Source organism: Branchiostoma belcheri, unplaced genomic scaffold (genome assembly GCF_001625305.1).
Source record: "Branchiostoma belcheri isolate BF01 breed outbred unplaced genomic scaffold, Haploidv18h27 scaffold149, whole genome shotgun sequence".
Classification (NCBI taxonomy): Eukaryota; Metazoa; Chordata; class Leptocardii; order Amphioxiformes; family Branchiostomatidae; genus Branchiostoma; species Branchiostoma belcheri.
This window is the reverse complement of record NW_017802924.1, coordinates 179,875-201,673: the sequence shown is the minus strand read 5'-3', so window position 1 is coordinate 201,673 and position 21,799 is coordinate 179,875. Positions and strand designations below refer to the sequence as shown.

At 42.0% G+C, this 21,799-nt stretch overlaps 2 protein-coding genes across 2 annotated transcripts in view; both read left to right on the top strand.

The window, feature by feature from the left end:
- The first annotated feature begins 1,789 nt into the window (after positions 1–1,789).
- On the top strand, positions 1,790–6,150 carry LOC109465123. Its single transcript, XM_019762264.1, has 2 exons — positions 1,790–2,004; positions 5,936–6,150. Exons 1-2 carry the CDS (start codon positions 1,893–1,895, stop codon positions 6,148–6,150), a joined length of 327 nt encoding a protein of 108 aa, XP_019617823.1. The 5' UTR covers positions 1,790–1,892.
- A 476-nt stretch (positions 6,151–6,626) lies between these two features.
- LOC109465122 overlaps positions 6,627–21,799 on the top strand; it is a 126,557-nt gene continuing 111,384 nt past the window's right edge. The window contains exons 1-18 of the mRNA XM_019762263.1: positions 6,627–6,687; positions 7,211–7,428; positions 8,800–8,977; positions 9,421–9,643; positions 10,848–11,002; positions 11,572–11,610; positions 12,328–12,544; positions 13,251–13,378; positions 13,643–13,687; positions 14,155–14,368; positions 15,058–15,182; positions 15,444–15,661; positions 16,185–16,332; positions 17,985–18,192; positions 19,869–20,047; positions 20,279–20,320; positions 20,803–21,025; positions 21,588–21,715. Coding sequence (XP_019617822.1) covers positions 6,627–6,687; positions 7,211–7,428; positions 8,800–8,977; positions 9,421–9,643; positions 10,848–11,002; positions 11,572–11,610; positions 12,328–12,544; positions 13,251–13,378; positions 13,643–13,687; positions 14,155–14,368; positions 15,058–15,182; positions 15,444–15,661; positions 16,185–16,332; positions 17,985–18,192; positions 19,869–20,047; positions 20,279–20,320; positions 20,803–21,025; positions 21,588–21,715 — 2,749 coding nt within the window. The remainder of the gene's footprint in view (positions 6,688–7,210; positions 7,429–8,799; positions 8,978–9,420; positions 9,644–10,847; positions 11,003–11,571; positions 11,611–12,327; positions 12,545–13,250; positions 13,379–13,642; positions 13,688–14,154; positions 14,369–15,057; positions 15,183–15,443; positions 15,662–16,184; positions 16,333–17,984; positions 18,193–19,868; positions 20,048–20,278; positions 20,321–20,802; positions 21,026–21,587; positions 21,716–21,799) is intronic.

Below are 21,799 nucleotides of genomic sequence, written 5' to 3'. Positions count from 1 at the left end.
TTAGAAATATACTAAGAAACGACAAATGTTAGGACAGAAATTGAATGAGGTGACACACACAGTGTATCAAGCAAAAAGTCTTTTATTCATCATCAAAACAGCAATAAATCAGGTGGAGGAGCAGTTATCGTCCTGTCCTGTTTTCGCGTTACGGGTTTCACGTCAATCTGACGATTTGCGGCACTGTCGTGACTCTTTGGTCATAGTTACAGGAAGCAGAATTTCTTGTTTTTTTTCTAGGAACAGGCCAAAATCAATGCGCGCGGAATATGAATGGAATAACATTACTCCCCATATCCGGTCCTCTTGACTGCACAAATGTGAGTTGACGGACTCCACTCCCCACGCCCCGATCATGTCTCATCTATAATTCACACACGGCTCAAAACACCGGTCTGGTCACAAAGACGAGTCGGTACTTTTCATTATACTTTCAACACAGCAGCGTGGCCTGGGGACTAGATACAGACAGGTGGTCTTCTTCAGGTCATCAACCTTTTGTAAACAACATTGATGCAAATCCACACTCGAAGGCTAAGTGCAAACAAAGCATTACACTAGTGCATTATACAACCTTTCTAGATGTATTTACTATAGATTCTAACTATTCATTTGAAGGACTTGATACTGTTAGATAGATGGGTAGCTAGACATATAATACTACATACTACTAGGTAGACAGATAGATACAGAGATAGATAGATATAGATACTATTAGATAGATACATGGATGGATGGATAGATAGATACATCGATAGATAGATACTAGTAGATAGATAGATAGATAGATAGATAGATAGATAGATAGATAGATAGATAGATAGATAGAAAGATAGATAGATAGATAGATAGATAGATAGATAGATAGATAGATACATCGATAGATAGATAGGTAGATAGATAGATAGATAGATAGATAGATAGATAGATGGATTGATAGATAGATACTAGTAGATAGATAGATAGATAGATAGAAAGATAGATAGATAGATAGATAGATAGATAGATAGATAGATAGATAGATAGATAGATAGATAGATAGATAGATAGATAAATAGATAGATAAATAGATAGATAGATAGATAAATGAATAAATTGTTAAAACGATAGATAATTTTGCCCCCTGCCGGCTTGTTACGGTACTGCAGCGGAACTTCCGGTTTTTATGTCATATAGATACTATATACTTAAGTAGTATCTTCTCTATCCAACAACATTTAAACGACATCTACTTTTTATTAAGTCTTGAGTCCTAAATCAAACTGCAGTAGTTTGAGAAGCCATGATCTAGATTGGTATGAGAACTCCTGTCGATAATCAATTACTTTGCATGCATGATAGTATCGAGTAGCCAGGGGGCTACCCACAAGACTCAAAGGTCCACTTTTTGGTCCACTTTTATCTAAAGGTCTAAGATTTTTCTTTAAAAGATGGGCTGATTCGTATGACCAGCGGGGCTGGAATCGTATAAAAACTTCCTACTTTGTCATTGAATAAAAAGCTATCTCTGATTTTTTTCTTTGAAATCCTCTCAAAAACGCAGGAAACGCCAGTTTAGAAGGTCCTTTTTGTTTTACTCTTCCGGGGGAACATGCCCCCGGGCCCCCCTAGGAACCTCGCGACTACGGCGCTCCCTGGTTCCTCAAGCCCCCCCCCCTTCAAAATCCTGGCTACGGGCATGCTTTAATCGACTAAAATCTCATCAGTGCGGTTGAAGACACCTGTTTGTGACGTTACCAAGTGACGTGTCTGATTACAATGATAATCACTACGTCTCGGCCCCTACAGCACGTTTTAGCGAACCTTCTGCCGTGTGAAGCAAAACGCAGGTCTGTCATCAAGTGTCTGAGATTTTCTATCAAGTGTCTGGGATTTCCCTACGTGCAGTCAACATGCCTGGTAGAGGCAGGACTGCTTTCTTGTGGATTATCGGCGTTGTAACGTTGGTGGAATCCGCTTTAGGAGGAAAGTGCCCGTCGAGAGAGTCGCCACCGCGTGTGGGAGGTGAGTCGGGCGGGGACTGGGTGGGTTTGTGCCCGCTGTGTGCTCGCGCTGATGCCGGTACCTGTTACGTGTACACGCACGGTGATGACATATTCGCCGTATGGCATTTTGATTATTTTCGTACGATCTCTGTATCTGTATCTGTACAGCCAGTATAACCGCCCTTCGGCGTAAAACACCGGCTTCTGTATATGTATAGCCAAGGAGGTCCTTGGTATAGCTGGTATAACCGCCCTTCGGCGTAACACACCAGCTTCGCAGGCACGCGGCGCGGCGGCAGCTAGACTTCGAATTCATTACACCGTTGGACCTGTCACACTTAATCTTTGCACATTTAATTGCAGGAGTTACGTCGATGAAGGTTAGACATCCAGGTAATAAGATACGCCAAAAAGCAGTTACTCAAGGAACTGGATATGATTTTGAAGGAGTTGTTTAAAGCTTTCTAGTGATGATGCCCCAACTGAGCTTGGTAACAACAAGTTTTATTTCCAGCTCGGAAAAAAAACAAAACAATTGTTGACAAGGATATCTACAGTAAAAATTTTCATCACTAGAATCTAGAAATAGCGGGATTTTATACGTCACGTTCACAACTGTTCTAAGACTGCCCTCAATTTGCAGTGGTCGTAGAAATGCCGTACGATAAAAACACACTTCGCCAGGATTGTTTGTCAAGTGATGATTTTTGTTTGCTTTCTTTTTGATAATACCGCATGTAACGTTACCTATACCCTGTTTTATTTAAGAATTTATTCATCTTGGACATACCTGGTACCTGGGTAGCTCCTACAGCTATGTAATTTACTGCCACTTTTTAACATATCTGTGAAACGATCTCACATTTCTGACATTTCTGGTCGAAATTTATCAAAAACAACTCAGTTTGTGGTGCCACCACAAATAACCAGAATGTAAACAAACATGGCTGACAGCAATGTTTCCAGCTTTTTAACACACTCGCAAGGCAGCACATTTTGGCTCTTCTACTTCCTAGATAAGACTTATTTTGCAATGGAGTAGGATTGATTTATGTACTTGTTTGAAAAAAAACGACTAGAAAATTTGCTTTTAATTACACCGCCCTAATACGTTACATAATGCAGCTTCAAGGTAGTCGAAAAGAAGTAAATGTTACTAAAGTTATGTCACTTCACGAACATGGACACTTATAAATAGAAAATATGAATGTATATTTCTTACCTTTCGTTAAACCAACCATAACTTATGTTAACGTTACATTCTAGTAGGATACAATCACTAGAGCCAAGGATGTGCCCATGTCCATATGTGTATATATGTACATGTGTGACTGGTACCTAGGCTAGTGGGGAAAAATGTACAACTAGTGAATAACCCTTATTATACATTCATACCCTACCGGGCTAAGTACAGGAAAACAGATATAAAGGTATATAGTACAGACAGGACTTCTGATACTTATCTACAACAACTAAACCTACTCTAATGTACAGATTCGACTTCTCTTTGTGATCTTAAAAATATAGTTTAGATATGTTTTACACATATCTAAACTATATTTTTTTAAGAAAAAAAATACAGCTTGATCAAAGCGCATGAAAAAATAATTTTTCAATATTAGTCAAGGATTTAAAGTATGGAAACATTAGAATTGTTTCTATCGTTGCTGCATAAAGTACAGCCTATAAGTGGACTTCATTTTCTACCTTGCTCAAGCTCCAAAAAAATAAAAGGTCTTCATTTGTCCATGGTAACAGCTAGCGCACTCCGCATGCAGCACAATCATTATTATACTAGTAATCGGCTGATGTTTTGAACATGAATCTGGGTCAATATGGCGGAAATATTGAGTAGCTATAAGATTATACTTTTCTGCAAGAAGATGAGATGGAAAAATAATTGGCTGATAATTTTGCCCGTTGCATACGATATATTTCTTGGCACAAGATTTGAAAACTATAGACGGGACGCCATCCTTAAATACGCGAACTCTGCAAACTTTAAAGCTTTCTGGCCTGGAGACAACTGATTTTTCAAAGTCGTATTGTCTTAACTGGAAACTGAGAGGCTAAGATTAAAAGAGAATGGTCAGGAAAGCGCGACAACAAAAAGCTGAGGTCTCGGGGAAAATGTCGTGTTTCCTGTTTCAGTCCTGAAAAAACTAGGGTCGGCAGGTAGAGATTATCTTTCTTCTTTTTCTTTTTTTTCAGACTTTGGCAATCTTTAGTGATCCAACTTATGCAATGCAGTTTACTGAAGTAAAACCTGCACGAGCACGTCTTATACTCCCTACCAATGTTGGAAAACCGATCGCGCGCGCGCGCGCCATTGTACAACGCTTCATCACTTGTCAGATTATGGAGCTAGAAAAGGCTTGAAAAATTAACGTCCCTTGCTGGTATCCACAGAAAGAGGCCAGGGTTGGCAGTTTTTTCTAGGGTCGGTCGGGAAACAGGAAACGCGACATTTGTTTTTCTAGGCCCGACAACCTGTAGACTCGCCATACTCCGTGAAGCGTTATGTCGTGGTACACCATGCACACATTACTGGTTTCGCGTAGGCGTAGTACGTTCTGACAACGTGCTTCTAACAAGAGGGATTCATGATGACCATATTTGGTAACAACAACAGGTGCCTACTGTACATGGAAAACAACACAATTAACTCCGCCCACTCACATGATGACCATATTTGGTGACAACAGGTGCCTACTGTACATGGACAACAACATGACAATTAACTCCGCCCAGCCAACCGTTCTTAACATCGCTTCTCTATCAGTAAGTCGAGTAAGGATCATCTGGGATTGCCGCCTCTTCTTCCGGCCTCCAAGGACGGATTTTAATTCACACTTCATTGCATGCAAACTCCTGCCCGAAGGCTAATCTTATTAAAATAATCTTCATTCAGATCTTTCGGTGGCATCAAAGATAGTATAAAATTGGCCAGGCAGTATCCAATACAATACGCCAACCCTTTCTGCCTGGCAAATGGATACTGCCTGGCCAATTTAGCAAAATTATGAGGCAATGTTGACGACAAACGCCCAACATATCTGGATTTCGCGCAAGCGATGTGCTGCCGTACTTTCATCTGTCATCTGACATCTTCAAAGTTCGTTTTACGTCGTCCTTGAATGTTAGACATTGAGGTAGAACATTGCGAGGTACGAAATATATCAAGGAATAAACTCTTTGACTCTAAAGAGTCAGGCACATGTATAACCTTCGATACATGGATGTTTTAGGCAATCCAAATCGTTCGGAGTGATATAAGCATATAACATCCCTAAGCTACTGTGCATCACTAAAGAGCTTTATACATACTGGCAAAATAACATCAGACATTGCCATTTTTAGATTTTGAAACTACCACCTGATTGCCAGCATCTTATTTGCTCAAAAGTGGTCCTCTTGCACCTGATTTCGAACTATTATTATATTTTCATTTGGAAGGAGTATAGCACCCGGAGAAGGCGGTCTGTCACAATTGTAATCATATTATGTTCATACCAGAGGTGGCTGATTGCCAGCTATGTTCAAACAGGCTATTTTGAGCGTCCCCAGCTTTTGCAATTTGAACCGGCCGTTCGTCCTTGGGGGAAGCTGCATTTCTAAATAGTCATTCTTGCATGAGATAGAACCATATTCAGATTATGAACACCGTATCTTTGTCTTTTTCAGTGGGCAGAAATACGTCAGAGCACCTAGTTTAAATTCTAAGCGACGTGAATTGTGCCTTAGGTTTTCCTTCGTCATTCCTACTTCCAGACACACTTCCCTAACTCTCTTATTTGTTTGTTTGTTTATTTTGATTGTTACAGAGTGTGTGTCTATTTTGGATGAGCGCTACAGCTCTGTCCTCTCTTGTTTGTTTATTTACTTGTCCCAGACGTTTTTCTTGAACACTCTTGCTTGTTTATTTATTTGTTTGTGGTATGTTGTTACAGAATGTGTACCTATCCGTGATGACCGCTGCAGCTCGGTCCTGCCCTACCCCCAGACGACGTTCCCGACCCCCCTGGGGCTGCCTGACCAGGACCTGGCCCTGGCGGTCACTCCGGGAGTCTTCACGGCGCTGGACTTGGTCAGCAGGTGTCCACATCTGGACACCTTCCTGTGTTCACTCATCTACCCGCAGTGCACGCCTGAAAAAATCAGGTAGGTTTCTGAAGATGTTAATACCTCCGTGAAATGAAGGTATTTTTTTGTTTGTTTGTGTGTGTGTGTGTGTGTGTGTGTGTGTGTGTGTGCGTGTGTGTGTGTGTAGTGTGTGTGTGTCGTGTTGTGTGTCGTGTGTGTGTGTGTGTGTGTGTGTGTGTGTGTGTGTGTTTCTGCATGGCCCTTAGGTCAGAATGTAATGGTCGGATTCAGTTTGTCTCAGAAAGTCATTGATAACGGCTACATCTGATAGCGCTCGCTGTTTTACATGACCTCCTTGGTAGCTATCGTTTAGTTACATGACCTCCTTGGCAGGTGTTAACGTTGTTTCCCTGTACGTAAAATACCCCAATACGCTAGTCGAGAAGAAGAGAAGCTCCAATTAGTACTCGTACTCATCTATTTTTCCTCCAAAGGATGCCGTGTCGTTCCTTTTGCCGTGACGTCATCAGAACGTGCGCAGGGTCGGTACTGGGAGAAATGCAGGAGTGGCTGACGCTTTTCTGTGACGCCCTGCCGGACCGCAACTGTACCCGACCTGGTTAGTGTCGCGTCCTTATTATGCTTGCCTCAAATTCGCGGAAGGAAAAAATACTGTGTTGCCCCGTTTCTTTTTCATCTTTGTAATTTTAAATTATTGATGTAATATTACATGATTAGCTGGTGCGTGTGTTACGCCGAAAGGCGGTTATACCGGCTATACAGATACAGATAGAAATTGCAAATCCATTCTAAATACGGTCAATGGCCTAGACCAGACGGCTGTCACCATGGTAACTGGTGCTGTAGCAGGCGCCCTGTAGTGTTGGATTACATTATGTAGGAAGTGGTAGAATGTGTAAGGGTATTAAAGATAGACTAAATGTACATGCATGTAATGTTTATAATGTTCGATATTGTATTGTATTGTACACTTGTACTGTCTTGTAGGGCAACTTATAAAGCTGTTAATACACGTGATTTGCTAACCATTCTACTTTTTACATGCTGTATACGTATCCGTGGTAAATTCAAATAAATACTAAAGGACAAACATGAAAATGATTTCCTATTTCTATTTCCAGCCCCTTGCGAGCCGATCCAACTCGCCACCTGCGGGAGCCACCTGCCGTACAACACTACGGGGTTTCCGAACATGCTGGGGCACGGGTCGCAGGCCGAGCTGTTGGCTGACCCCGTGACCTTGAACGACACCGCCCAGCTGATCGACACCGGCTGTCATCCCGAGATCGGGTTCGCCGTCTGCTCTGTCATGGTTCCAAACTGCCACAATTCATTTCCGGTGGGTTTTACTGTTCAATGCTATATTTGAAAAAAAAAAAAAAAAAAAACACACACACACAAACTAGAGAGGCCGACATTTGCTTGGGAGCAAATACAGCATATTTCAGTCCATCTCCCTCCCACGCAAAAGTGGACTATTCCAAACTTACCCCAGTGTAAAACTGGCAAAGATTCTCAAATAAATGAATTATATAGTAGCTATGTATCACTAAGTGAGAACAAAGATGCAAGAACAAGCACATTAAATTTCGAAAGCTTTACTAGTCTTATTACAGGTATGCAAATACTAACAATGATGAGATTTAATACATTTTGAAGGTCTTAGGCACATAAAATTGAATGTGTGGGTCATTACGCATGACTTATGTGCAATGTGACCTCAGGTAACCCGCAATGGAACACGTGTTCCATGGCCAACGGCAGATGGAACAGGCCATTCTTTAGATAGAACATGGAACGGGTATAGCACTTTTGGCCCTTTTTTTGCTGAAAATATCCATTAAAGTCCCCCAAATGAGTCATTTGGAAGTGGTGTATGCCAAATATGTGACTGCTGTTCTGTAGACACATGTTCAAGGTACCCTTATACCAAATTTCAGATCATTTGGTTGTAAAACCAGGGCTCAGGATTCAAAAATCCATTTTTTGGCGAAAAATGCTACAAAAAACCTTCAAAAAAATTTTTCAAAGGCATGTATGAAAAAATAGAAAAAAAAACAACCTGGGGGGTATTGGCTCACTCTACCTCCATGCCAAATTTCAAGTCATTTGGCTGAATGATGGCGGAGTTGAATCCCTTTGACTGTGTGGCAGGAGGAGGAGAAGAAGATGAAGAAGAAGAAGAAACATCAGAGAACACAATATATTTCATCCATACCATGGTATGGACTGAAATATAAAAAAACAAAGAAACAGACAAACAAACAGCCACAAAACTCTAGTCTTTGTCAAGGAATGAACAATCCACCACTTCTGTGACGTCACGTTATGCAAATGACGCACGTGAGTCCGTGAGCAGTGGATCATATGTTGTAGAAAGTCTGTGGCGCCCCCCGTCTTTCTCGAGGGATGGTTGTAATGCCCTGATGTAGATGGCCTCTTCCTGAAAATGGTTACCTCCGTGTATTTTGTGTGTTTGTCATTACTTGAATACAACAGAGTCACAGGAAGTGAGGGGAAACGCCGTAACCGTAGACTGATATATATAGGAAAGACGAATCGGAGGTCAAAATGGCCTGCCTGCAATGACAAGCTATGAGAAAGTGGCAGTAGAATATGCAAAGAAACAGCAAGAAATTCACACTAATGAAACTCACAACTTAATGGACATCTAAAGTCTTCATTTTTTTGTTTCAAATTGTCTATACAGATTCCTCCTTGCAAGTCGTTTTGCCGCGAAGTTCGTGAAGCCTGTGAGCCCACCATGGTCAGTATGGGCCAAGTCTGGCCGTTTGACTGTGACTCGTTCCCCGACGCTCACCAAGGGAAGTGCTCTTCCCCTTACAACGAGACTGCACGTGCGCTGACGGAAAACCTCAACCAAACAGGTAATACTATGTACAGCACTTAGAGTATAGTTTGAGAGCGGCAAACGGTACTTTCTAGCGGACTAACTCCCCGGGCATGTTATCTGTCTATTTGGCCAATTTCTACTCTTTCCAACTGCCTCTCGAAGCCTGGTAGAGGCTAACAGCACAATACACGCACCTTCTGCACTATTGTGTTGTCATTTTCCGAACTATGAACCAAGCGTTTCCTTGCTTCTCAGGGGCTCCTCCTAGCTGCAGTACACATTACGCTTTCCCCACTGCTCAAGCGCCCCTCCTAGCGGAATTATATATTAGTACATGCAGCAGCTTCACTACTGCGTTGTCATTTTCCAGGCTGTGAACAGACAGGCTTCCCCCTCCACTCGAGGGCTCCTCCTAGCTGCAGTACACATTAGTTCATGCACCAGTATCCTCACGACCTTGTTGTTGAAATGTTCCAGGCTGTGAACCGATCCGTTTTCCCCGCTGCTCGGCCTCGGCCCTCCCGTACCGCAGCGCCAGGTTCCCCAGCGCGCTCGGGCTGCCTGACCAGGGGCTTGTTCTGGCCGTGGCGCCGGTGGTGTTCACGGCGATGGACCTGCTGAAGCTGTCCGAGTGTTCCCCGTACCTAGACACCGTCCTGTGCGCGCTCATGTACCAAGACTGTCGGACAGACGAACTCAGGTAGGTGGTATAACTATAAGCCTACAAGCAGATTTATTAGGGGGCAAGCGGGGACGCATTGCAGCAGTCTATGAGTATGAGGGGCAACAGCCGGGCGATAGTAGCCTGGGTTCCAAACCCATAGCACACTGGACACAAAATATCTGAGTGAGCCTGGGTCTAGCCATGAGACTTGGGAAAGGCTCTCAGCCATAGGGGGGGAGAAGCTGTGATTGATGACCCCTCACGCCACAGGTAGCCTGTTACATGGTATCACCATTGGTCAGCAGGAGACAATCTTGGGCTCAACAGTTAATCATTAACCAGTCAATTTTCTAAATGTTTTTTGAGTTTATTTTCCAAAATAACAACAGAACTTAATTTAACAGTAGAAGTAGTGTACAACCCAGGCTTTCCTGTTTGTTTAGGTAACTGTCCTCTAACACACCAGGACAAAATACACCTTATTTACAGTTTTATCTCATTTGCTGGTGAAGATTCAAAGATACAGCTGGGAGTTTTTAACCAATCATTGGTTCCACCAATGGGGTCTTATTACGCTCAGATACTGAGTGTTTGACTGGCAGGACTATCTGACCCTACCAGACCCAGGCTCACTGAGATATTTTGTGTCCAGTGTGTACTAAGTATGGGTCTGGAACCCAGGCTTGGCGATAGTGGCTCCCCTTTCCCCCTATGGTCAGTGGTAATCACAAGTCAACCTCTTGTTTTGAGTAAGGCCATGTTGATTTGATTTGATTATGTGGATATCATCCTCAGGGAACCCCAAAACTGATGCAAGCGTGCGAATATAAATAAAAATTTTGGCCAAAAAGTTGCCTTCATTATGAAATCTGCGTGGTCATCAAGGTTGAACAAATTACTTAGACAGTCAGGTACAATGTATGTCCAATCAGCCTAGTTTCCATGTCTGTATTTTTATGCGACTCTGCTGAAGATAATTTTTTTCAAGAGGTTGAATTAAAAAAAAAAAGAAAAAAAAAGGAAACCACACCTATCGAAAACAGCAGGCTGCTCCATCCCAGTGAAAGTTTTAACTGTAACTTATCGTGTATTAGTTTGATCTTAAAAGATAAGTTACAGTCTGGTCTTTTAAAGCTTGTGCTAACTGTACAAACTGGGGTGTTAAGCCTTAGGCTGTTTATGGGTTATGCGAAACAACAAACAAACAAACATATCTTTAATTTTTTACTTCCGTCCTCAGGCTGCCGTGTGCCTTGATGTGTCGGGATATCATCTCATCCTGTGCTGAACCTGTGCTGAAGATGGTAGGGATAGACTGGATACCAGTTCCTGCACTCCTGCCTGCTGTCAACTTTGTCTGTAACATGCTGCCAGAGGGGGGCTGCATCCAGCCTGGTCAGTTTGTTTGTTTGTTTGTTTGTTTTGAGCCTGAAGTGCTGAGGATGGTAGGGATGGACAGGCTGCCAATCCCAGTGTCATCAACTAAGTTGTCTATAAGATTCGTATAACACACTATAAAATAAGGATCGGTTCATATCCAGTGTTTTTTTTAAATTAAAACAGCAAAAAACATATTAATAAATACATACATGATGACGCCGCACTCAAGTTCCATGGAACTTATATTAATGGTTCCATTAACACAAAATGATTAAACTAAAATATACTGATTACATGGAAAAATATACTGATTGCAGATCCCATGTTTGTTTGTTTAACTTTTTGTTTGTTTGTCTGTTTGTTTGTTTGAGCTTGTGCTGAAAATGGTCAGTGAGTGACTCCCGGTGTGAAACCACAACTATTTGATTAGTTGACACGAGGTTTAAAGAAAGAATGCTGAACTGAATTGTTGGAGGTGAAGACAGAGGCTATATGTTTACTGGTACCTTCAAGTTGGTGCACACAGTTTCAGGGAGTGAATTATAGTCAAGTTAACTTTTTTCCTAACCTTAACTCTTTTACAGGTATGGGTGGCATGGAGAAACCCCACAACACCACAACAAGTATGTTTTTTTAACAAGATATTTCATATTAATTTGTTACTTTTTATCTAATATTGTTACTTTTTCTCTAAATACAACAAAACTTAAGTTGTAAGCTGTCTGATTGCTAATTGCAAGAAAACGCACAGAAAATCTGATACGATGAATTAAAAAAGATGTCTAGGCTATATACTAGTAGCTATCAATCCATTTTGATTTTGATGTTTCTGTGGTTACTGAGAGGAGGCTTCATCTTTTCCTTCTTCCTTACATCACATGATGAAAACTTATTAATAACGTTGTTTATCCAGAGTATGAAGGATTGAACTAGACTAAGTGCATACAGCAAAATATGATTTTATACTCAATTTCATTGTGTTTGGCATCTTTTTAATATCAGAAGAGCAATATTCATCCTAACATTGTTTATACAAAATATAAAGGATTGAAATAATGCAGCAAAATATGATTTTATATTCAATTTGATAGTGTTTGACTTCTCTTTAATATCAGAAGAGCAATATTTAACATAATATTCAATTTAATAAAGATATTAAAGATTGGACTAATGCTCACAGCAAAATATGATTTTATATTCAATTTGTGTTTGACGTCTTTTTAATATCTAAAGAGAGCTAACTTATCCTAACAATTTGTTTATGAAAAAGATGAAGGATTGAACTTAGTGTACACAGCAAAATATGATTTCATATTAATTTTGTGAATTTCTACTTTCAGCATGTGAGCCTCTCCAGTTTGACCGCTGTTCGGCCCTTCCCTACTCTCACACCAGCTTCCCTAACTTCTTCGGTCTGGCTGACCAGCAGATGGCACTGGTCATTGCTCCGGCCGTGTTCGCAGGGCTGGACCTCCTCATGCTGACCGGCTGTCACCCACAACTGGACATCTTCTTCTGCGCACTCTCTTTCCCAGGGTGCACACCAGAGGGAACCAAGTCAGTAGTTATACATCATGCCTTCACTAAGTTCAGTTTATCTTTTTACCACATCCATTTGATTTGTTGGTTCTAGACTTTTTAAAGAAAAAAATGAAGCGACATGCAGGGAAAACAATAATAAAAACAGGACTAGATATCCTATTATAGCCCAAATACTACATGTATGATTATGGGCCCTAAAGTCAACATTCTGGGCTGGTTTTGTCAAACAATGAATTTTAAACATTAGTGAAACCAGTCTGCATTGATACATGTAGATGGAAAACTGTAACAACTCTGAAGGGCAGGGACTTCTTTCAACTCCAGAGGCCAAAATAGAACATTTTGGAGCTGATTGAGAGCTTGAAACTTTTTTTAGCAAAGCAGAAAAAAAGAAGCAGGCAATTCGAGAACCAACAAATTAAATTGGTATGGCCTAGATAAAAATAGTTACTCAAGCAACTGGATTTGATTTTGGAAATGGTCAGAAAATGTAGGTGGCACTTTTGCATCAGCATACAGTGGCAAGAATCATAATTGCTACAGTCAGATTCTCCAGATTCTTATGCTGGGATGAATTGTCTGAAAGACATTGAAATGTAAGTTAGCTGATACTCAGACATTACTAGTTGTGTAAAAATACCCCTCAAATATTTTATGAAGTTAATGAAATGATTTTCAGAAATGTTGGACTAAATGTTTGTTTGTTTGTTTGTGTACCCAGACTGCCGTGCCGTTCGTTCTGTGAGGAGCTAATGTTCACCTGTGGAGGCCCGCTCCTGGCCGCGGTCGGGATGGACTGGGTGGCTTTCGGCTGCTATCTGCTGCCTGATGACAACTGTGTTGCAGCTGGTCAGTTTTTAATTTAAAGACACCCACTGCAATTTTCAGGGCAGCAAAACCAAATTTTCAAAGTTAATTTTCTGGTGACATTCTTTAACATGTAGTCAGTTCAATCAAACCTATCCTGCAGCAAACTGATACTGTATCTGTGGGGCAAAAATGTAGCTAATGTTAAACAATTGCTTGATTTGTATAGTATGCTGGCTGTATTTTTTGTTCCAATACAAAAAATTTACCACTGAAAACTTACATTCCTGTTGCATATCTTTCCAGCCCCACACAACAACACAGCTGATGTACCACGTAATAACAACACTGGTGAGTGTGCTTAACTGTTTTTCAGACATCAATATGTTCTACCACTGCATGGGTATTTTGTACACCTATGCCATTCATTCCTTCCTTCCTTCCTTCCTTCCTTCCTTCTTACCTACCTTCCTTCCCTCTTTCCATCCTTCCTTACTTCCTTCCTTCTTTCCTTCCTTTCTTCATTCATGTCATCTACATGTACTCACATATTTTCATTAGATGGTGTTCATTTGATATTACAGCTACTATACCAGTCTGCATTTGGTATTTCCTACACCTATGCCATTCATTGATCCATCCATCCATCCATCCATCCATCCATCCATCCATCCATCCATCCATCCATCCATCCATCCATCCATCCATCCATCCATCCATCCATCCATCCATCCACCCACCCACCCACCTATCCATCCAACCATCCACCCATCCATTCATTTATTTTATATTCATTCCTCCCTCCCTCCCTGTTCCAGCGTGTGAGCCTATCCAGTTTGACCGGTGTATGGGGATGCCGTACAGCCACGCCCGGTTCCCCGGCATCTTTGGTCTCCCAGGAAACGACCTTGCCCTGACCTTGGCGCCGGTGATGTTCGCTGGTCTGGATGAGATCCCGGGGGATCACCCATACCTGGAGTTCGCCGTCTGCTCCATGCTGTTCCCACAATGCACTGCCGACGAGGGAATCAGGTGTTTGTCAGCAAAACTGAAAATCTTCCGCAAAAACTTAAAAAAAAAACATAAAAACGTTGACACGCTGACTTTGGCAAAACCTTCATTCTCATTTCCCAAACCTTCAGTCACTTGCTGTCTAATGGAGAAACAAAAACACAAATAATTTTGTAGAATTTTAAAATTCATAATTTTTAAACGCCTTCATCAGAATAGCACTTCCACAGAATATCTGTCTGTAGTTTTCAAATGTTAGCGTGTCGGAAAAGAGTTATAATATTTTCCCCGATGCAACATTGACCTAGCATTTAACAAAAGCCATTTAAAAAATCTGGGTTTTTGCACAGACACAAAGTATGTCCTGCCAATATGCTTATTTCTTCTTAGTTTTGGCTTGGAATGTCTACATGATATTTATGTTTACCAAAGGAAAACATTGTTTTTGCTACATCCTCTTCTTCTTCTCCAAACTAAAAAGGTCATTGACCTGAACCAGACCGTCTGTCACCACAGACAGTAACTAGTGTTGGGTTACATCATGTTGCAATTTTATTGCAGGAGGGATTTAGGTTCCTGTCTGACCGTATACATGTATATGTGTTTGAGTAAGAATTAACAGAGCAGATCATATGGGAACTTCAGGGTAAACATTATGCATTTGCTTTGCAAATGTTACGGTAACCATAATCTTATTATTCTGTTCCCAGACTTCCATGTCAGTCGTTCTGTGAAGCTGTGCTGGAGTCATATCTGGGACCTGTTCTAGGAGAGATGACAGATCTAGTCAAGATGGCCTGCTTCCCTCTGCCTGACAGGGACTGTGTCGGGCCAGGTTAGGGTCATCTCTATTCTTGTCTTGTCTTGTTTGGTCATCGTCAAAATATGGATAAGAATTGCTAAAAACATTCTCAACACTCTTAGCTCTATTATCATGTACTTGTTCTTATACCTTTTTACCATTACTAAGAAACAAGAAGAAACGGAACTAACTCAAAAATAAACTTAATCTGTAAATCCATCCTTTTGTTGTGACCTGTACTTAACCCAGCAGTATGTGTGTACAATAAAGGTCTTCATTCCAATTGTATTTCAGCTCCCAGTGAACCTATTGAGGTTGACCAGTGTAAGAACATCCTGCCTTACAACACCACCCTGCTGCCTGACCTGATGGGCCATGTGTCACAGGCAGCATTTCTGGGCGACTCAGACACCCTGGGGGCCTTACAGCAGGTCCTGGACAGCGGCTGTCTCCCTGAGGTTGGGCTGGCTGTCTGTTCCTTACTGCTGCCCAATGCCATGGGTCCTATCAAGGTAAGGTCCTAACTTTATTGGACCCAGGACACCACTACGTTCTATGTCACCTTTTCAGGAAGAAGACACATTGTTTTTGCTCTTTTTTCATAGAAATAAGGTCACTGACCTGGACCAAATGGTAATTGGTGCTGTGGCAGACATTCTGTGGGGTTGGATTACATTATGTAGCAAGTGGCAGGACAGAGCTGTAGGGGCTGGTCACCATGACCTGATCTGGACCACATGGTAGCTGGTGTTGTTGCAGACATCCTGTAATGGTGGATTACGTTATGTAGCAAGTGGCAGGACAGAGCTGGAGGGGCTGGTCACCATGACATAGGTGGTGCTGTTGAAGACATCCTTTGGTGTTGGATTACATTATGTACCAAGTGGCAGAAAAGAGCTGTAGGGGCTGGTCATCATCTATAAAAGATGTTTTAGCAATATCAAACTCACAGGACTTAATAATAAGTTATATAAAAGTCATGACAGCCTCCTAATAATAACTAATGTATATTTTGTGATGTTTTTAATACTACAGGTGCCAGTGTGTAAAAGTTTCTGCAGGAGAGTGAAGGCCCACTGTGGAGTCACCATTGCCAGTCTGGGCCTGGACCTGCCCCTGGACTGTGAGAGTCTCCCAGATATCCTCTGTACCTCCCCACATAACAACACAGTTAACAGTACAGGTAAGGGTCTACTGTTCATAACAACACAGATAACAGTACAGGTAATAGTCTACAGTACATAACAACACAGATAACAGTACAGGTAAGGGTCTACTGTACATAACAACACAGCTAACAGTACAGGTAAGGGTCTACTGTACATAACAACACAGATAACAGTACAGGTAAGGGTCTATACTGTACATAACAACACAGCTAACAGTACAGGTAAGGGTCTACTGTACATAACACAGATAACAGTACAGGTAAGGGTCTACTGTACATAACGACACAGCTAACAGTACAGGTAAGGCCACACCAATTTAATTTGTTGTTTCTCGGATTTTTTCAGAAAAATATGAAGCGACAGGGCGAAAAAAAAACAGGCCAAGGCACCCCATATAATAGCCGGAAACGTTACAATATGAGCCATAAAGTGACCATACCAGGCTGGTTTGTATTTAAAACAATAGATTTGGAACATTTAGTGAAACAAAATTGCATCGTTACATTGAAAAACTTTAAGAACTAGGAAGAAAAGGGCTTTCTTCAATTGTTTGAGGCCAAAATATGTCTTTCATTGAGCATTTTGCAGTTAATTTAGAAGATTTTTTTTTTTTTTTTTGCAAATCAGAAAAAAATGGACAGAACGATCTGAGAAGCAACAAATTAAACTGGTGTGGCCTAAGGGTCTATTGATATAGACTATTAGGTACATAACTGACAGCACTTGTAGCAGCTAAACAGTAACAGGTATGGGTCAATTTGGATGTTCTAGACTAAGTGCAAGACCACATTTTAATTTCTAGAGTGTTTTCCTCGCATATGGTAGGTCGTGAATGAGATCCCCAGGTGAGTCATTCCAAAGACTTTAAGATGGTACATACTGCTTTCCCAGTGCTAAGCTCTCAGCATTTGGGAAAAAGTAGTAAAACACACACCATTACCAGTGGACTAGCCCCTACTGTAGTGATTGCACGTGTGACCCAAGGGTTTTAAACTGGAGAAGGGTGGCTTAGGATTTTTACCTCCGGGGAAGGAGATATCCTTCCGCGAGGAGGTTTTACTATGGTTCGAAACATTTCTGTCAGCAGCTGTTTCTCGCGATCGGCTGGACGGATTTGTCAGTGGTTCGGTATACGTATTGCTATTGGGCTGCAGATGATGCAGAACGTTTTTGTTTAATTGCATATGTGTTTATGGGCGTCGAAATAAAAGGTTTTTAAGTGCTCCGGACACCCCCGCCATGCTGAAAATGGTAATTACCATGTTGTTAAGGAATGGGGCGGTTGCAGTTTTGGGTCTTAGCATTCAAAAGGGGTCAAACAGAGGGGTGTCTGGTTCCGATAAAAATTTTGGGTGACGGCGCAGCAATGACGGCGCGGGATGACGGCGGGGGTAATGGCGCGGTTGACGGTGCAGGCTGTCAGACTGTGAGACACGTTAATCAACAGTCCATACCGAACCAACCGTCAGTAGCCATCAAACACATGCAAACATATTACGCACATAACTTTCATACTACACACAAACAAATAACCTAAACCAATAGAACACAAAAAAACCCGGAGGTTTGAAATCTACGATTTCCCTTGTTTAAAACTAATTTGACCCTCTCAAGTTATCAATCTGCTCATTTTTACATATGTCTTGTTTTCACATTGTACCCCCAGAATGCGAACCCGTCCGTTTTGCCCGCTGTTCAGTACTGTCGCACGCCCACACCAGGTTCCCCAGTCCGATCGGCCTGCCGAGTCAGGACTTTGCGCTGGTGGGAGCCCCGGCCGTGTTCGCGGCGCTGGACATGATACATCTGTCAGACTGTCATCCTCACCTGGACACATTTGTCTGTTCTCTCATCTTCCCAGGGTGCAAGGACAGGTAGGGACTAAGCAGTGTACAAAATACTTTTTTGAACGAGGTTGCCCAGTGGGCAACATACGGCAAAAATTAGGTTGCCCATCAGAATTTTAGGTTGCCCCACCTAGTATATAAGTTACTACTTTCCTCAAATTAAGTAATGCCTTTGACAATATTTCTAACAGCCTTAAGTAACTTAACTGATACTAGTAATAATACCCATTAAAAAGCATCTGCCGGATTCAGTGGTGCAAGCCAAGTGGGCATGATTTCGAGGGGGGGAAGGGGAATTCTTAAAATTCAGGTAGCACACTGGGCTACCTAGGTTCAAAAATAGGTTGCCCCAAGTAAAATTTGGTTGCCCGGGGCAACAGGGCAACCTGGTATTTTGCATGCTGCTAAGATCAGTCTTATCTCGAAAGCTCATCTGTTTTGAAATGACGATTATGAGTCATTATGAAGCAAGTTTGGAACTGCAATATCCAACACAAGAAGTTGGACTCACCCAAATTTTCAGAGACGGGGGGTGCCACAGACTTTCTGCAACCTGTGATCCACTGCTCACGGAGTCATGTGTGTTATCTGCGTGACGTCACGGAAGCGGTAGATTGTTCATTCCTTGACAAAGACTAGAGTTGTACTGTTTGTACAGTCGAAAATTTGTGTGAGTCCAGTTTCTTGTGTTGGATATTACAGTTCAAACTTGTTTCATGAGAGCAGTCTAAATTGTCTATAACTGTGTACTATTTAGCTGAACAGTTTAGAATAGACAGTTTGGTTAATTTCTTTTTTACCGGGTGTGGGAAGTTGGTTTGTTTCCAGTGATGGCGTCTGTCCTTGGTACTGAAACTTGGAATGTTAAATGAGTTTACCTAATAATGATTTTGCTAAAAAACTTAACTAACCAGGAGTGTAATAGTCGGACACTGGGTCAAAGGTATCCGGTAAATGATGTTAGACCCTGTCGCGGTGGAGTGAAGGGTGATGTACCCTGATGTAAATAGCCTTTTTCACCCCTCTCAGGAAATAGTCTTGTTCTGTGTCCAGTGCTAGTAGTATTCTGACCCATTGTTGACGTCACACACACACATTTTTAATGAAAAAAAGCTCTGATTCAAGCCTGGTAATTTTATCTTATCCTCATCCTAAATTTATACTTCAATCATAATGTGCAAGCAGCAAGAATTTCAAAGTAATTGGTATTTCCCAAATACAATTTGTGGCGTCGGGTGGCGTCGTGGTAGATCATTCAACTGTGAACCGGGAGACCCGGGTTTGATCCCGAGTTGTACCCGGGACATGTCTGGACATGTGCCTGACGTTGTGCCCTTGGGAAAGGCACTTAACACGACTTTCCTCACTCCACCCAGGTGTGAATGGGTAACTAACTTCGGTTGGGGAAAGCCGTATTGAGGTCACCTTGTGGTGCCGAATGGCAGCCGCACAGACCCTTACGGTAGTTCCACAAAAGTGTGTGTGGAACAAATATGTATCATGTGTATTATTATGTGTATTATTACCATTTGTAACAAGTTGTTGTAAACTCTGCTTCAATTCAGCACTATAAGGCTGCGATTGCATGGGTGATGTTTGGCCAATAAACCACAATTAGCTGTTAGTATTTGTTTGTGTTTTGCTATATCCTTAATGTTTTATATCATACTGTCATTAATGATATCTTTTCCTTGTGTTTTCAGACTTCCGTGTCGTTCTCTTTGCCAAGACATCGTGACGACCTGCGGGAGGGGGGTAGTTACCATGGTGATGGACATGATTGACATGGAGCTGGGGGACATGATACTGGACGTCGGACTACAGATGACATCACTCGTCTGTAACCAGCTGCCTGAGGAAGACTGCATGGCCCCATCTAAGGGTGGGTCCAGTTTGGAAATTTTTTAATAATGCAACTACATGTAGTAACACTGGCATTGACATGTGGTTATGGTTGCCAACTCACAATCCAAAGGATTTATAATTATCAATAACTGTATTGGGACAGGGGAGGTGGGGCAGCTTGGGATGGGTTTTGCACTGCCTCGGGCAGTGTCCTTAGACCAGTTTGTTACCATCAAGTTTATTCTTCTCTTGTCAATCATTTCTGCAGTGCCATTAAACAAGACTGGTGGACATGCCAAGAACAACACTAGTGAGTTTTGCATATCAATATCTATTTATCTTAAGTTTTGCTTTAATCTGACAGGAAACAACCTTTAAATTTGCATAAAATCCCATTTTAGTTATTAATCAACCAACCTACCAGAATACAAGCCACAGCAATTTGCCATGCTGCTACTATTGATTGCACTGCTAATTGTGTAGCCTGGTGTTACAAGTCTATTTGAGGCCGGTTCTCTTCGGGGCTGTAGGAGCTCTTCACTGCCCAACTTAGCAGTAGGTTCTCCGGTAGGTTTTGCATTACTGGAGTTCAATTAGCTCCACGCTTGGTGCATAAAACTATTATGGGCATAAACTTCCGGATCCCAACGAGTAGCCAGATGACCCGGCGGTGCAAAACTAATAAGAGCCCCTGAAGAGAGCCTGGTCCCAAATACGAGAGACAGGGCACCAGAAGGGTTATGATCTGGCAGAACAGATTTTAACAGAATTTTGTTCTTTTAGCCCTCCCAGAATGCAGTCCAGAGCCGGTACGGTACGGCCGCTGCGGCGTCCTGCTGCACTCCCAGACCAGTTTCCCCAACGCGATGTTCCTGCCGTCACAGGACTTTGCGCTCTCTGTCGTACCCGCCATGTTCGGCGCCATGGACCTCCTCATGCCCGCACCCTGCCACCCCCACCTGGACGTAATGGTCTGCTCCATGTTCTTCCAGGAGTGCTCACCTGAAGGAGTCAGGTGAGTCAAGATTAAATTTGAATGTTTTCTGAGACACGGTCGTTACTGGTTTGACCAAATAGCATTAGATATTAGACAGTCTACCATAATCAGTAGCATCTGAGGCTTGCTCATCATTAGGCTCAAAATAATTTTTAGAATGCATTTGAATATAAGTGTGTGTTTGTGTGTACATCATGCACATTTTGTATGTGTGTATTTGTGTGTGTGTACAATATCGTGTGTACCCATTGTACGTGCCTGTATGACTGTGTGTTACACAGGTGTGTTTGTGTGTGTGTGTGTGTGTGTGTTTATATGACGTATGTGTGTGCATGTACAATGTCATGTACAAAATGTACGTGTACAGTGTCATGTATATTTGTATAATATATATTATGTATATGTGTGTGTGTGTGTATGTGTGTGTGTGTGTGTCTCAAAGTTTGTATGTTTCTGTATTGTGTGCATATGTGTGCATATGTGTATTTGTGTGACAGTGTATTATGTGTATTTGTGTGACAGTGTGTATGTGTGCCTGTATGTTTGTGTAATTTGAGCTGCCATGTTGTTCCGTCCCCAGACTGCCGTGTCGTTCCCTGTGTGAGGAGGTACTGTCTGCCTGTGGAGGAGCTGAGCTGGCCCAGGTTGGCCTGGAGTGGGTCATGTTGGCCTGCTACGCTCTACCGGAGACAGACTGTATCAGTCCTGGTCAGTACTGGTTAAAGTTTACTGAGTCTATTTTCTATTTAATTTAAGAAACAACTAGCAAGTATCCTAAGTAAACTGTTGTGT

What these genes read in the sequence shown, in the direction of transcription:
- LOC109465123 (XM_019762264.1), top strand. Translation starts at nt 1,893, where the DNA reads ATGCCTGGTAGAGGCAGGACTGCTTTCTTGTGGATTATCGGCGTTGTA. An exon ending in GTCGCCACCGCGTGTGGGAG is followed by an intron (nt 2,005 to 5,935) that starts GTGAGTCGGGCG and finishes ATGTTGTTACAG; the next exon opens with AATGTGTACCTATCCGTGAT.